The sequence below is a fragment of the Phasianus colchicus genome, chromosome 1, assembly GCF_987193195.1.
Source record: "Phasianus colchicus chromosome 1, bPhaCol1.hap1.1, whole genome shotgun sequence".
NCBI classification, from domain to species: domain Eukaryota; kingdom Metazoa; phylum Chordata; class Aves; order Galliformes; family Phasianidae; genus Phasianus; species Phasianus colchicus.
The window spans coordinates 25,576,424-25,587,882 of record NC_143436.1 but is presented as its reverse complement, the minus strand read 5'-3'; the positions used below and the strand labels follow the sequence as shown (position 1 = coordinate 25,587,882).

General features: G+C 41.9%; 1 protein-coding gene and 1 long non-coding RNA gene across 3 annotated transcripts in view; one reads left to right on the top strand and one right to left on the bottom strand.

The window, feature by feature from the left end:
* Nucleotides 1-481: 481 nt before the first annotated feature.
* LOC116244343 (uncharacterized) lies at nt 482-4,123 on the bottom strand. Of its 2 annotated transcripts, none has more exons than XR_016465085.1 (3): nt 2,363-4,123; nt 2,170-2,259; nt 482-2,054 (listed from the first exon to the last, which is right to left on the bottom strand). It is a non-coding gene; the product is annotated as an uncharacterized LOC116244343 (long non-coding RNA). The 2 variants fall into 2 exon arrangements; XR_004170168.2 differs by having other exon boundaries at nt 2,206-2,259.
* Nucleotides 4,124-4,224: 101 nt separating this feature from the next.
* The window catches only part of CAPZA2 (capping actin protein of muscle Z-line subunit alpha 2), a 28,846-nt gene continuing 21,611 nt past the window's right edge, over nt 4,225-11,459 (top strand). The window contains exon 1 of the mRNA XM_031615449.2: nt 4,225-4,370. Within this exon, the coding sequence (XP_031471309.1) occupies nt 4,296-4,370 (75 nt within the window). The 5' untranslated portion in view covers nt 4,225-4,295. The remainder of the gene's footprint in view (nt 4,371-11,459) is intronic.

The window sequence follows — 11,459 nt, the reverse complement described above, 5'->3', positions numbered from 1 at the left end:
TCCATGTCAAATGCCATTTTGTCAGACTGCCCCTCTGCTGCTTGCATGGCAACAAAATTTAACAGAATATTGGTGGAAAGTTTCAACCTCTACTGCCATATCAACACCTCTGGCTGTGGGCCAAATTAACAAAAATAGGAGCCATTACTTTCAGAGCAGCCTTCATAATTCCTAAAACATAGATACGTGTCAAAAGAAAGGCAAACCTAGGACTCTGAATTTGAATTACATAAGGCAAGATATATAGCTGACTATTCCTGGAGGGGGTGGGGTGGAAAAAGAAGCTGAGAAAGCTCCCAAGAATAGAAGCAGAGTAGGAAGCCACAGAGCAAGCCTGGATCAAATTTGAATGCAATGGTAAAATCATCCCCTAAAACATAGCAAAAAAAAATCCACTCTAAATATCAAGCCTGTCATCCTGATACTTATGACATGCATAATCATAAACATAAAATACGATGCAAAATTTTTAAAAGCGTTTTAAAAAACATTATAGTGTGAAACATAATGTTGCGACAATCTTAGAAATGTCACTGAAAAAGTCTAAATATCCTCAGAAATAAGACTTCCACAGATGGTGAAGGGCTACTGAGTCATTCTCTTGAATACCTGCTGCAGCCTAAAAGATTGTGTTAGCCAAGGAGGAAGCTCAATCTAAAGTTTGCACTAGAGTTAGACTTCATTATAGCTTTCTTCCCTACATGGCTTTAAGCATTTAATATAAGGATTTAGCATTCAATTCTTCTAGAACAAACCTGTTTACTTTAACTGTTAAGGTTCTGTAAGGTAAAAAGAGTGAACTGGGAGGTTAGCAAAGATCAAATACTGCTCCCCTCTTCCCCCAAATATAGATGCAAACTGGCAGGCAATTCTCAAGGCTCTAAGATCTGATATGTATTTGGCAACCTCAGGAATTGAAGTATGCCTCCCACCAGCTCACCGTAATGTGAGGATTTGTATTGAAAGATGTCAGGATGAAGGAAAGTGCTTCCCACAGAGAGGGGCAAGTAGCAAGGACAGCCCTGCACACCATTCCAAGAGCTTCTCCTGCCACATGGCTGGAAGCACCATCTGAGCAGGTGCTAAGCTCAGCCCAGGTTCACCACTAACCTAAGAAGCATCCTCTGCATTAAACAGGGAGGTACGAGGTACACTTCTCATTGATTTGTCTTTTGAGCACATGCAAAAGATCAGCTATCAATCAGAATAATGGAATTATTTTTTTTTCCCCTTTTTCTGCATTGCCTATGTCAGTCTTTGGGGTCAGTGCAAAAGACAAGAGGAAGTGTGCTGTGCTAACCCCTAGGTACCATTGAGCACTTACCAGTCTTCAGGATTGCTTTGGCACAGAAGCTGTTTCTCTGAAGCCATTCTGACTGCCCAGGAAAGAAACCTTGAAGGAAGGATTGCTGGGCTCTTTCTTCCAGTTCTAATCAAGGGTAGGGGTCTGGCCTTACAGAGTCGATACCAAAAAAAATGACAGAAACAGTACAGCAAAACAGCAAGGTACTTGATCGGTAGCTATACAGTGTTTGATTGAATTAAGTAGAACTCAATAGCTGCTTTTCTATTTTAAATTGTCCTTCTCTCCTTGCACCAGTAAACCACACACTGCTCATCAGATAGACCGGGCAGCCCAGAGTGAGTTCCAATGTGGGATTAGAAATTCATTTAAATGTGGGCTGGCTAGTTAGCAATTGTATGTTTCACTTTACTGCAAATTAACCTTTGATCAATGTGTAGAGACAGTGGCACATAAAAAAGCTAATGTAGATGAACTTCATAGCGTAAGAGCTAGTGGTTGGAAATTGAGTTTGCTCAAATTAAAACAGCAGGTGAGGAAATATAACTTCAGATAAGATGCAGATAAATTCCAAACTAACACAGGCATCACTGCTTTATTTATACTGCAGTCACCCCCTGAGGAGATATTTTCTAAGTCACTTCTTAATCTTGGCATCCTTAAGCTTCCCATCCTGCAATTTGCTCTGCATCTTCAGAAATATTTTTAGTTCTCTTTCCTTTAAACTCCCTCTGAAGTGTCCATATTCTTCCTGAAAAGACATAAAATCACTTCAAAACACTGAGTCATAAGGCAAGAGCAGTACTTATTTCCACATTATTCTGATTATTCATTTCCCATTAAGTCCTAAGGTCACAGTAAAGTACCTGCCAGTGCAATATGCAGAAGGTTCCCACTAATACCTGTGATGACTAAACAGTCCTCTCCTGAATCATTCCTCTCACCATGACAAATTTCTGCAAATTTTAAGAAAAAATCTCTTGTTTAAACACAGTAAAACCAGCAGGTAGATATCGTATCTTATGAGAAAATCAGTCATGTTTATTTGCCAAGACCTACCTTCTTGAGTGATCCTCTTTTTACGTTTTAAATAAAGCAGTTTCCTTGGCAATATCCCAGTAGCTGGCAAATCCCAAAATCAACACAGACCTCCCCAGCTTTAAGACTCCTGTGTAGAAATTATCAATTCCTGTTGCGTGAAACTGAATGCGACACGATGCTTTCCCTGCTACAGACCATTAACTGTAGTTGTTGACTCCAAAGAACAAGTGTGAGATGTTCCCAAACCAAACTACATCAAGACATACCTTTCTTTCTCTACGCTTCACTGCTTTCCCTCTAGCAAGGACCTCATCACATATAAGATTTGTATGTTGTTTATTTTGTTCCCAACATGAGCATGAACTGTTCATTAACTTTGTCCACCACAGCTACAGATATTTAAAATCTCTCTTCAACTTTTCTGAGTCAAATGTATTGCCCAAATTGTACATTCACTGACTTTTTCATTTTCATCTTTTGTTTATATATTTTCAGTGGCATTGTAATTTTCCAGTGCCCACTTGACCTGCAACAACTACTTGTGCAATATTGCTTTCTTTTATTTAAATACAACAGTCCCTTTAGGGCATCTAGAATGCTACAAATACTGGGAATAATTTGCTGTACTGCACATGACGGTATTAAGCAATTTTATATGGCTGCTGTTGCAACAGAGACGGATGAACCTTTGAGCACACCAAGATCTTTTGCTAGAAGGTGACTGTATCACACCACTAATTATAATCTACTTAGATCTATCTTGACACCTGTACATTTTCCAGTCAATGATCTGCTGTTCCTTATCCATCACAGCTTGGGTGAATACACTGTGGTTAACAAGAAGAAACTCTGCTTTTTTAATTCTTTTCATAAAATTATCACTGGATGTGAAAGTATGCTCTGCCATACTTCCTTCACTTTGAAACAATGATAAAAACTTAATTCCTCCCACATACTGGGAATAAATCCTTAAGAATTTCACCTTACTCTACAGCAAGATTAGGTGGACCATTGTAGATCATATTTCATTTAACGAATAAGAACTTTAATTATCTTATTATTCCAAAACCTGGGCTTTGTAACAGCTAATAGCCACTCTGGCATAACATACTAACCCTCTTAGCTTTTCAATTCTGAGGAACAAGGTCTAACCATCAATTCCAATATCCTCATTACAAGACCCTACCCACAAACTTAATTATAGTAATCGTGTGATCTTTCTCAAGCTCCAAGCTGTCATTTTGGTTTCCTAGTACTAATACAACTGAAAGATGTACCCAATAAAAATAATGTAATGTTTGGATTCACCTCATAGCACTGAAGGGTTGTCATTTTTTTAGAATGCGGAATGAGGATTTTTGTGTTATTTCATGTGCATGTGCTATTGTACCACTCCGGAAACTGGCACCCCTATTAATGAGATGGTGCTTACAGTCATTTTATTCAGCCTTTATCCCAGTATTCCACACAGCCCAAGCAGCAGAACTTGGCTGGCTAACTCCCTCATTTCCCGTGTTTTCTCTAGTTGTCATTGAGAAAACAGGAAGGATATCTCAGAAACATCATCTGACTCTTCTCAGCCTTCGGTTTCCTTTTTCACCACAGCATTTCAGCTTCCTCAGGGCTTCCTCCCATCTCCCTGAGCTCAGACAGCCCCACCAGAAGGGCTCTGGAGGAAACCACGTCCTGAGCAGCGCCTGACAGGAGATGAGGAGCACTCCCAGCCAGCGCTAGTTCTTCCACCATCCCCTATGCTCCTGGTAGATGAAGACACTCAATTTCACAGTCCCCAAACCCAACCACAGCTTTCCTAACGCCACCACCCCCCGCCTTCTCCGTGGGCGCCAGGCACGCCCCGCCCACCGCCCGCCCTTCTCGCAGCCGGCTCCCGCCCCCGCAGCGCGCATGCGCAGACGCGCCGCAGCCGTAGGGGCGGGGGCGCCCTTCCTGCATGCGAGGGCGGAGCCGCGGGGCGCCGGACGGCAAGATGGCGGACCTGGAGGAGCAGCTCTCAGATGAAGAGAAGGTAGGGGTGGGCGGCGTGGGGATGCCGTTTCCCGCCGCCGAACCCCGCTCTTCTCCGGTCCTCTGAGTCGGCGGGCCGCGGGACCGTCGCCGTTCGGGGCCGCGGCTCGGCCCGTCAGCCGGGGGCTGGAGGAGGGTCCGCGGGCAGGAGGGGGGCAGGGCCGGCCCGGGGCAGCTCCCGCCGCTCCTTGTAGGGTGCGAGGCGGACGGGAGAGCCGGGCCCGGCGGGGCGGGATCCCGTGTGCGCTGGGGGCGGCGGCGGCGGCCGGGGGGCGCTTAGCGGCGAGCCGGGAGTAGAAAAGGCTCCTCCGGCCCTTCCTCCATCTCCGCTTCCCCTTTCCCGGGCCTCCTGCTCTCCCCAGGGATGGGGCCGTGCCTCGGCCTGGCCCCCGAGCCGGGGTGCCCTAGGGGAGGAAGGGTGTGGGGCGAGGAAGGCTTTCTCGTTTCCTCTTAGGTGGCAGCAGCGGGGGAAGGGGTGTCAGAGGGTTCGTGCTGCCCGTGTGTGTGTGTGTGTGATCTCTGCTTGTGGCCGTGGCAACTCCTCCGGCTTCAAGCAGGTTTTCCCAGGACATCTCTGAAGGAGCAGCCTGTATTACAAGAGCTCCGTTACCAGAACTCCCTGCCTTCTCCTCGGAGCCAGCTTCATGGCATCTGCCTGCTCAGAGCCTGCGGTGCTTCATGTGCACGGCTCACGTCTTCACACAATGCACAGTGTTATGCATTTCTGTCCTAAAAAAACGCAGAAGCTTTGAGGTGACATAAGTGTTGGAGACGTCAGGAAAAATAAATGCTTCAGGCTTCTCTGAAGTTAGGAGATAGATATCCAGAAATGTTGTAAATGGTTACAATAACGTAGATTCTCTGTACTTTTCTAGATTGGCAGGGCTGTGTTTCAGAGCTGGAGAGGCACTTGTGGGCCAAGATGCTGAGTGTGTGGATCCCTAATTTCTATTCCCAGCCACAGGTTTTGAGATTGGTCTTCTATTTGGTTCAGATTCACATGTGTTATGTGTGTCAGTCTGTGATTGTATTCTTTCTGGAACATACAAGTATCTTTAATCCACTTGATAGACTATATGCCTGAACATGCTGAGTGTGCAAGTTAAGATCACAGGGCTGGAGGATGGCTAAGGTTAGCAGAAACCTCAGGGTTCACCCGGCCCAAGCAGGTTACCCATGATTACATCCAGGCTGCTTCTGAAGATCCCAAAAGAGGAGTAACCTATGCCAGCACTCAGCCACCCACAAAGAGCAGAAGTGCTTTCTTCCTTGTGCCAAACAGAACTTCCTGTTTCAGTTCGTTCTTATTGCCTTTTGTCCTGTCAAATAATGTAAGATACAGTGACGCTTTCTTCTTACCTCTCTGTGAGCTGAGAAGTACTGCCTGTGCTCAACTGACTGATGAAGTTAAGTTCTGAACTTTCTTTTGTCCTTTAATTGCAGTTTTTCTTTTTTCTCCAAATTGGTGCAGACTTCTTGGAGGCTCCTCCTGCCTTCGTATAATTGAATAAAGTCAGCGTTTTTCCATTGCAAATTTAAATTGATTCCTCTACCCATTTCAGTCCTCTATAAAATTGATCGTTTTACATGATTGGAGTTTTCCAAGCCTGGCTGTATATTTACTGGCAATAAAACAAAGATGGATAATGCTGCAAGCTCATGGAAAAGCAAATAAATATCCATGCAGGTCTTGTGATACCTCCAGATTTTAATTTTTCACAGAAGAGGTATGTGGATTAGTTTTCATGAATCTGTACCTCTTAGAAGGTTTATCAGTGTTATATATATATATCCATGCTGAAATAAGCATTCACTGTGTTCTGTGGCTCTCACCAGTGTTTGGAGAAGCTGTTTATGGATTTATATTTGACTCTGACATGTAACTTATTTTAGGTATCCTTTTAGCAATGCTTTTGAAAGCACGGATATATTTAAGTTGTGCTATCATTTTACAACAAAAATGTGTACTGCTTAAAAACTGTAATCATTTTCTGGTGGTATTAAACTGGTAACTTTGTGCACTCTAAGTTAACTAAGTAGAATATATATTCAGTTTAAAGCATTTGGAGGATCTGAGTTATTGTAAAATGAAGTGGATTTGCCTTCTACTGAGCCACTAAATGAATACTGTATAAGGAATGAAATTTAGAAGAGCGAATACTTCATGTACATGTATATATCTTGCACTGAATTTCTTCAGTTTAATTCATTCCTGATGTCTCAACTTTCTGTGAATGATACAGAATTTTTTTTAAGCTAATATTTATGAAGCTAGGCAAGATTTTTCTTAAACATTGCGTTTTAGTGAGCTAAAATAATGCTGCTGGCTAGCATATGGAAAGCACGCACTTCTCCCTCATCTAACAGGGACTGTAATGTAAATCCAGAAGGAATGGTGGGCATACAGACATTCATTTTCACAGAGAATAATCAGATTGCTTCTTTGTGTAACTTTCTCCCTTTACATGAAATAAAGGCCATCAAAGGCTGACAGACAGTGGTGATGCTATGGGAAATTTTGATAAGAGATGTAGCTACAGTGAGGGATTAAGTGATACCACAAGTTGTGAATTGTACTTGGTTTTTGTCTTCCTCTTTGTGCAGGCAGGAACTGTAAGTGCTGCAGAGGCAGAAAGAAGTGCTTAGTTCAGGTGAAGGAGCTCAAAAACCAAGGAAGGAGAAGAGCAATTGCGAGAGAACTTTGTTTCCATGTGCAGGATGGTGTATCATAGAATTGTTTGAGTTGGAAGGGACCTTTAAAGGCCATCTAGTCCAACCTCCCCTGCAATGAACGGACACCACAGCTAGATCAGGTTGCTCAGAGCCCTGTCCAGCCTTGAGTGTCTCCAGGGGCAGGGCACCCAGCAGCCCTCTGGGCAGCCTGTTGCAGTGCCTCACCGCCCTCATCATAAAAAGCTGTTCTTATATCCATCCAAATCTCACATTTTTTAGCTTGAAACCATTTTCTGTTGTTTTGTCGCAACAGAGCCTGCTAAGAGTCTGTCTCTTTTTTATAGCCCCTTTTCAGACACAGAAGGGCTGCTCTCAGGTCTCCCTAGAGCCTTCTGTACTGCAGGCTGAACAGCCCCAGCCCTCTCAGCCTGTCCTCAAAGGGGAGCTGTTCTATCCCATGTATCACCGGGGGCTGTCCAGTACTAAAGACAGCTTCTTTGAGACACAGTGGTTTGTGGTGTTCTGTAGGTCTCTGAAAGTTAAGAACGTTTCAGTTAGGTGGGAAAAGAAAATATTATGTTTATGTTTCAGTCTGTAAATAAAAGTTAGATGAGAGAGGTGGAAATATTGAAGTCCAGAACTTTTAAGGGAGGCAGCAGTGGAAAATCATCGCTTTCCTTCACTTCAGAGGTAATTTGTCCTCCGATTAAGTCTTGAATACAAAATCTATTTATTTATCTATGACGTTTGAAGTAGGGTTTTTTTTAAGCTCAATAACCATTTTATGCAGTGTAGTTATGTTTCAGTTCCTCTACGAATTGTTCTACCTGTGGCTATGTCAAACTGATAAGCATATATAAAAATGTTTTGTTTTTTTCTGTGAGCTTATTAGTGTGTATATACAAATTGCAATTTATTTACATGAATATAAGCAGTGCTTAACAGAAGAGATTGTTCTCATTATAGAAGATGTATTTGTTAATGTAAATACTTGTTAATAAATAGCAGCATACACAAAATAGGGCTGCAACTGTTTGAATCCTAAGGATGTTCTGTAGTCAGTGCCTTTTGGTGACTCACCAGGATGCGTTTGCTGTAGGTTTTTTTGTCTTTTTTTCTTTTTGCAATGTAAATCCCTCTTACTACAAAGCACAGGAGTTAAATAGCCATGTTGTTGTGGAGATAGTCTGATAGTCTGAGAAAACAGATGTCTTTAGTGAAGAAAGGGGAGAGTATTGATGGGAAGTTAGAGAACATCACGATGTTTTTTAATGTAAAAATAGCTCACATTCCTTAAAATGCTGAGCATAAAAGTACGTGTATTGTCAAACATGGTATCAGAGAGGAACCCCGCCTCTTTCAGTAAGGTTATGCCTCAGTGTAGTTCTACTTGTTCAGGGAGGCATATTGAGTAAGGTGGAGTTTAGCAGTCGGCCAACTGGCTGGAGGTAAAACAAAACTTCCCTTCTGATGAGGAAATGGTCGCATTTGTGAAAATGAACCCACATTGCTATCGCAGATTTCCTGATACATTAGGTTTTTTGACAGCTTTTTGAACTAGGTGTGAAAACCTGCAAAGCTAAGTATAAATATGCTAGCAAAACTCTGCAGTGGAATTTAGAGTAGTTAAGGAAAACTCTTTTCTCTAGTAAATGCTTTGAGATGAAAAGTCTAAACCAGTAAAATGCACTGTCTTGTGTTCAGGCTTTGCATGTCGGCAGCAGAGCTCCCTGTGCAGGAGCAAACCCAGCCATGAGCTCAAAAGCATCAGTAGGCTTTTTTTAAAGATAGTTATTCTTTTAAAAATAGTCTGATTTTTAAATGCTGATGTTTAGTATGTCAATTTGTGCTCTAAGTCATTTGTTTTGAAAGGGTCTGTAATCTTAATTTTCGGAATTGCCCCAAATGAGATTTGGAGACCGTAGGAAATAAGGATCAGAACATTTTGGAGCAGGAGCAAGATTTTAATAGTCAGCTATGGATATAATTGTAATCCATAACTGAAGGTGATGTTTTGCAGGTATTGTTCTTTCTTTCTAGTTCATAAAATGTATACTCTGTAGTATATTAAAGATGTAGCTTTGCTAACCTGTCCTGCAGGGGAACTTTGTGAGCCCTCCCTCCTGTTCTTGTTGAAGCTCTGAATGGAACTAGCAATGCTGTAGCGTGTTCCTATGGCCGACTGAAAATCTTTCAATTATTGAATGTGAAAAACACTCAAACAGTGACTGAATTAGTGTGTGTTTAAGTCATCGCATTGTGGAAACAGTCTCATTGTCAAAGTTAATATTTTTCCATGAGTGAAACAGAAGTTTTGTAGAGGGAGTTGCTTTCCTACAGATGTGAAGTTCAACTTAATGGTTACTATTTGATAACACTTCGTGACAATTCTTTAATAAGAATGAGGAAGTTGAGAGTGCATCTCAGACTGCTGTGTAATTCTGAATATGGCAGCCTTCCCAAGGCTTTTTTATGTCCATAGCTGAGATAGGGAAATGTGTTAGTGTGAGTTAGAAGAAGATTTTTAAAAATGCATTGCTACTCTTGAGATCAAAGGACAGAATCAAAATTGTAATCATTTTATCTGTATGAAAATGTTGAAAAATTGATCATATACTGTATGTATAACTGCAATTATTTGTGGAGTGGTACAAGCTGGAAGAAACTTCTGGAGGTATCCCAAATGCTGTGTTGTCCAAGCAGGCCAGCTCGGATCAGGTTGCTCAGGAACTTGCCCTTTCAGTTTTGGGTATCCGTAAGGATGGAGGCTGCACAGTCTGTGGGTAACCTATTCCAGTGTCTGACAGCATTCACACTCAAACTGTTCAATGAGAGTTTCTCATGTGGCAGCTTGTCTGATCTTACTGTTTATTTTCACTGCGTGTCTCCATAAAGAAACATGATGCAAAGCAAACTTGCCTGCATTCTAGACAAGTTTTAAAAAAAAAAAAAAAAATCTGAGACGCATACAAATGAAAGCTGTTATTCTAAATTGAAGTGATTTCTAAAACTGCAGTTCATATTTTCTTTTGTTATGAAGAGTTTGAGGAGACTGGATGCTTACGTGCGTTCTGACCGCGTCGTGGACTGCGTATGTCTAAGGAGCACCCTCAGAAGCCTGGCTCCTGCCTTTGTGCTCACACAGCTCTTGTGGAAGTTTGCTACTCAGGGGAACTCACCAGTAACATTTATAAGGTTAAAAAGAAAATAACCTCAAAATAGAGAAAAGTAGTAGAACAAATTACTGGCTAATCTAGCAGTACTTCAAATGGGAGAGAATGATGTATGATGTGGTAGATGAGCTTTCTATTGCTCAGCAGCAGTCATCAACCTACAGTTCTGCTGTGAAATATCATCCTTGTTTGGTTTCATTTCTGCAAACAAAAGAGGAATGGGATAAAAATTCTAACCATAGATTCTAATGGCAAATCATTATATTTTTCTCAGACAGAACTGTATAAAACTGAGTTTTAGTTTCTGAAAATGAGGTTTTAAAAAGTTGGAACAGCTTAAGCAGAAATTAAAGCAGATTTTTCAGCGCATGGAGTTGCTGTTTCTACTGCTGAGTAACCAGCTTCCAAAATGCAAGGCCCTTCAAATACTTGCTTCTTAATTTGACAGAGTGTTAAAACTTCAGAACTGCAAATTAACTTTGAGAGATAATTTTAAGGCACTGGAGTGGCAGGGGTGGATTTGGGTATGGGTAAGGTGGCATCTCAGTCTGGGAATAGGTGTTTCTCGCAGAGCAAGCTCTGCTCTTCTTCCTTTTTACTCCCCATTGCTCTTGAATCCAGGCTTGGTATCCTTGAAATAATTAATGATAAATAATGAGCTTGACCTAATAGGAAAGATCACTTCAGAAATGTAGGTTTTACAGTGGGTGAATATTCTGCACATGTAAATGAAGGATTTGTTCTGGTGTGATGGAACACCATCTCTGCCGCAGCTGCTGAGAAAGAGAGGCCTGGTTCTGGAACTGAGGAGTGCTTGCATTGAGCTGGCAGAATGGTGTGGTTCTGCTTTGGGGAGATGGCACTACCAAGTCTGTGTATGTTTGGTTAGCCATGCTGTATGCTTTTAACTTCTCAAACAAAAGTGAAGAACTTTGCTTCACGATAAGTGTAAGATTTCATAGCTTTTTCAGTTCTCTAGGAATGACTCTTGCAAGGAGATGGTGAAATTTTTATGGATCAGATAGATATCAAATAAGCATCAGAAAAATACCTTGCTGCTTGCCTTCTCGTGGTTGTTGGATAAGAGCTAGCTATAAATCTACATCAGATCTTTTGTCAAATCATAGGGGGGTTGTGCTAGCTCCCAGCTGGCTGCCCAACATGGTATTTTGCTTCCTGGATTGGTTAAATTGGTTAAATTGTTCAGGCTTAGTCCTGTGTTGAAGTGTGCAGTACCAAAGAAT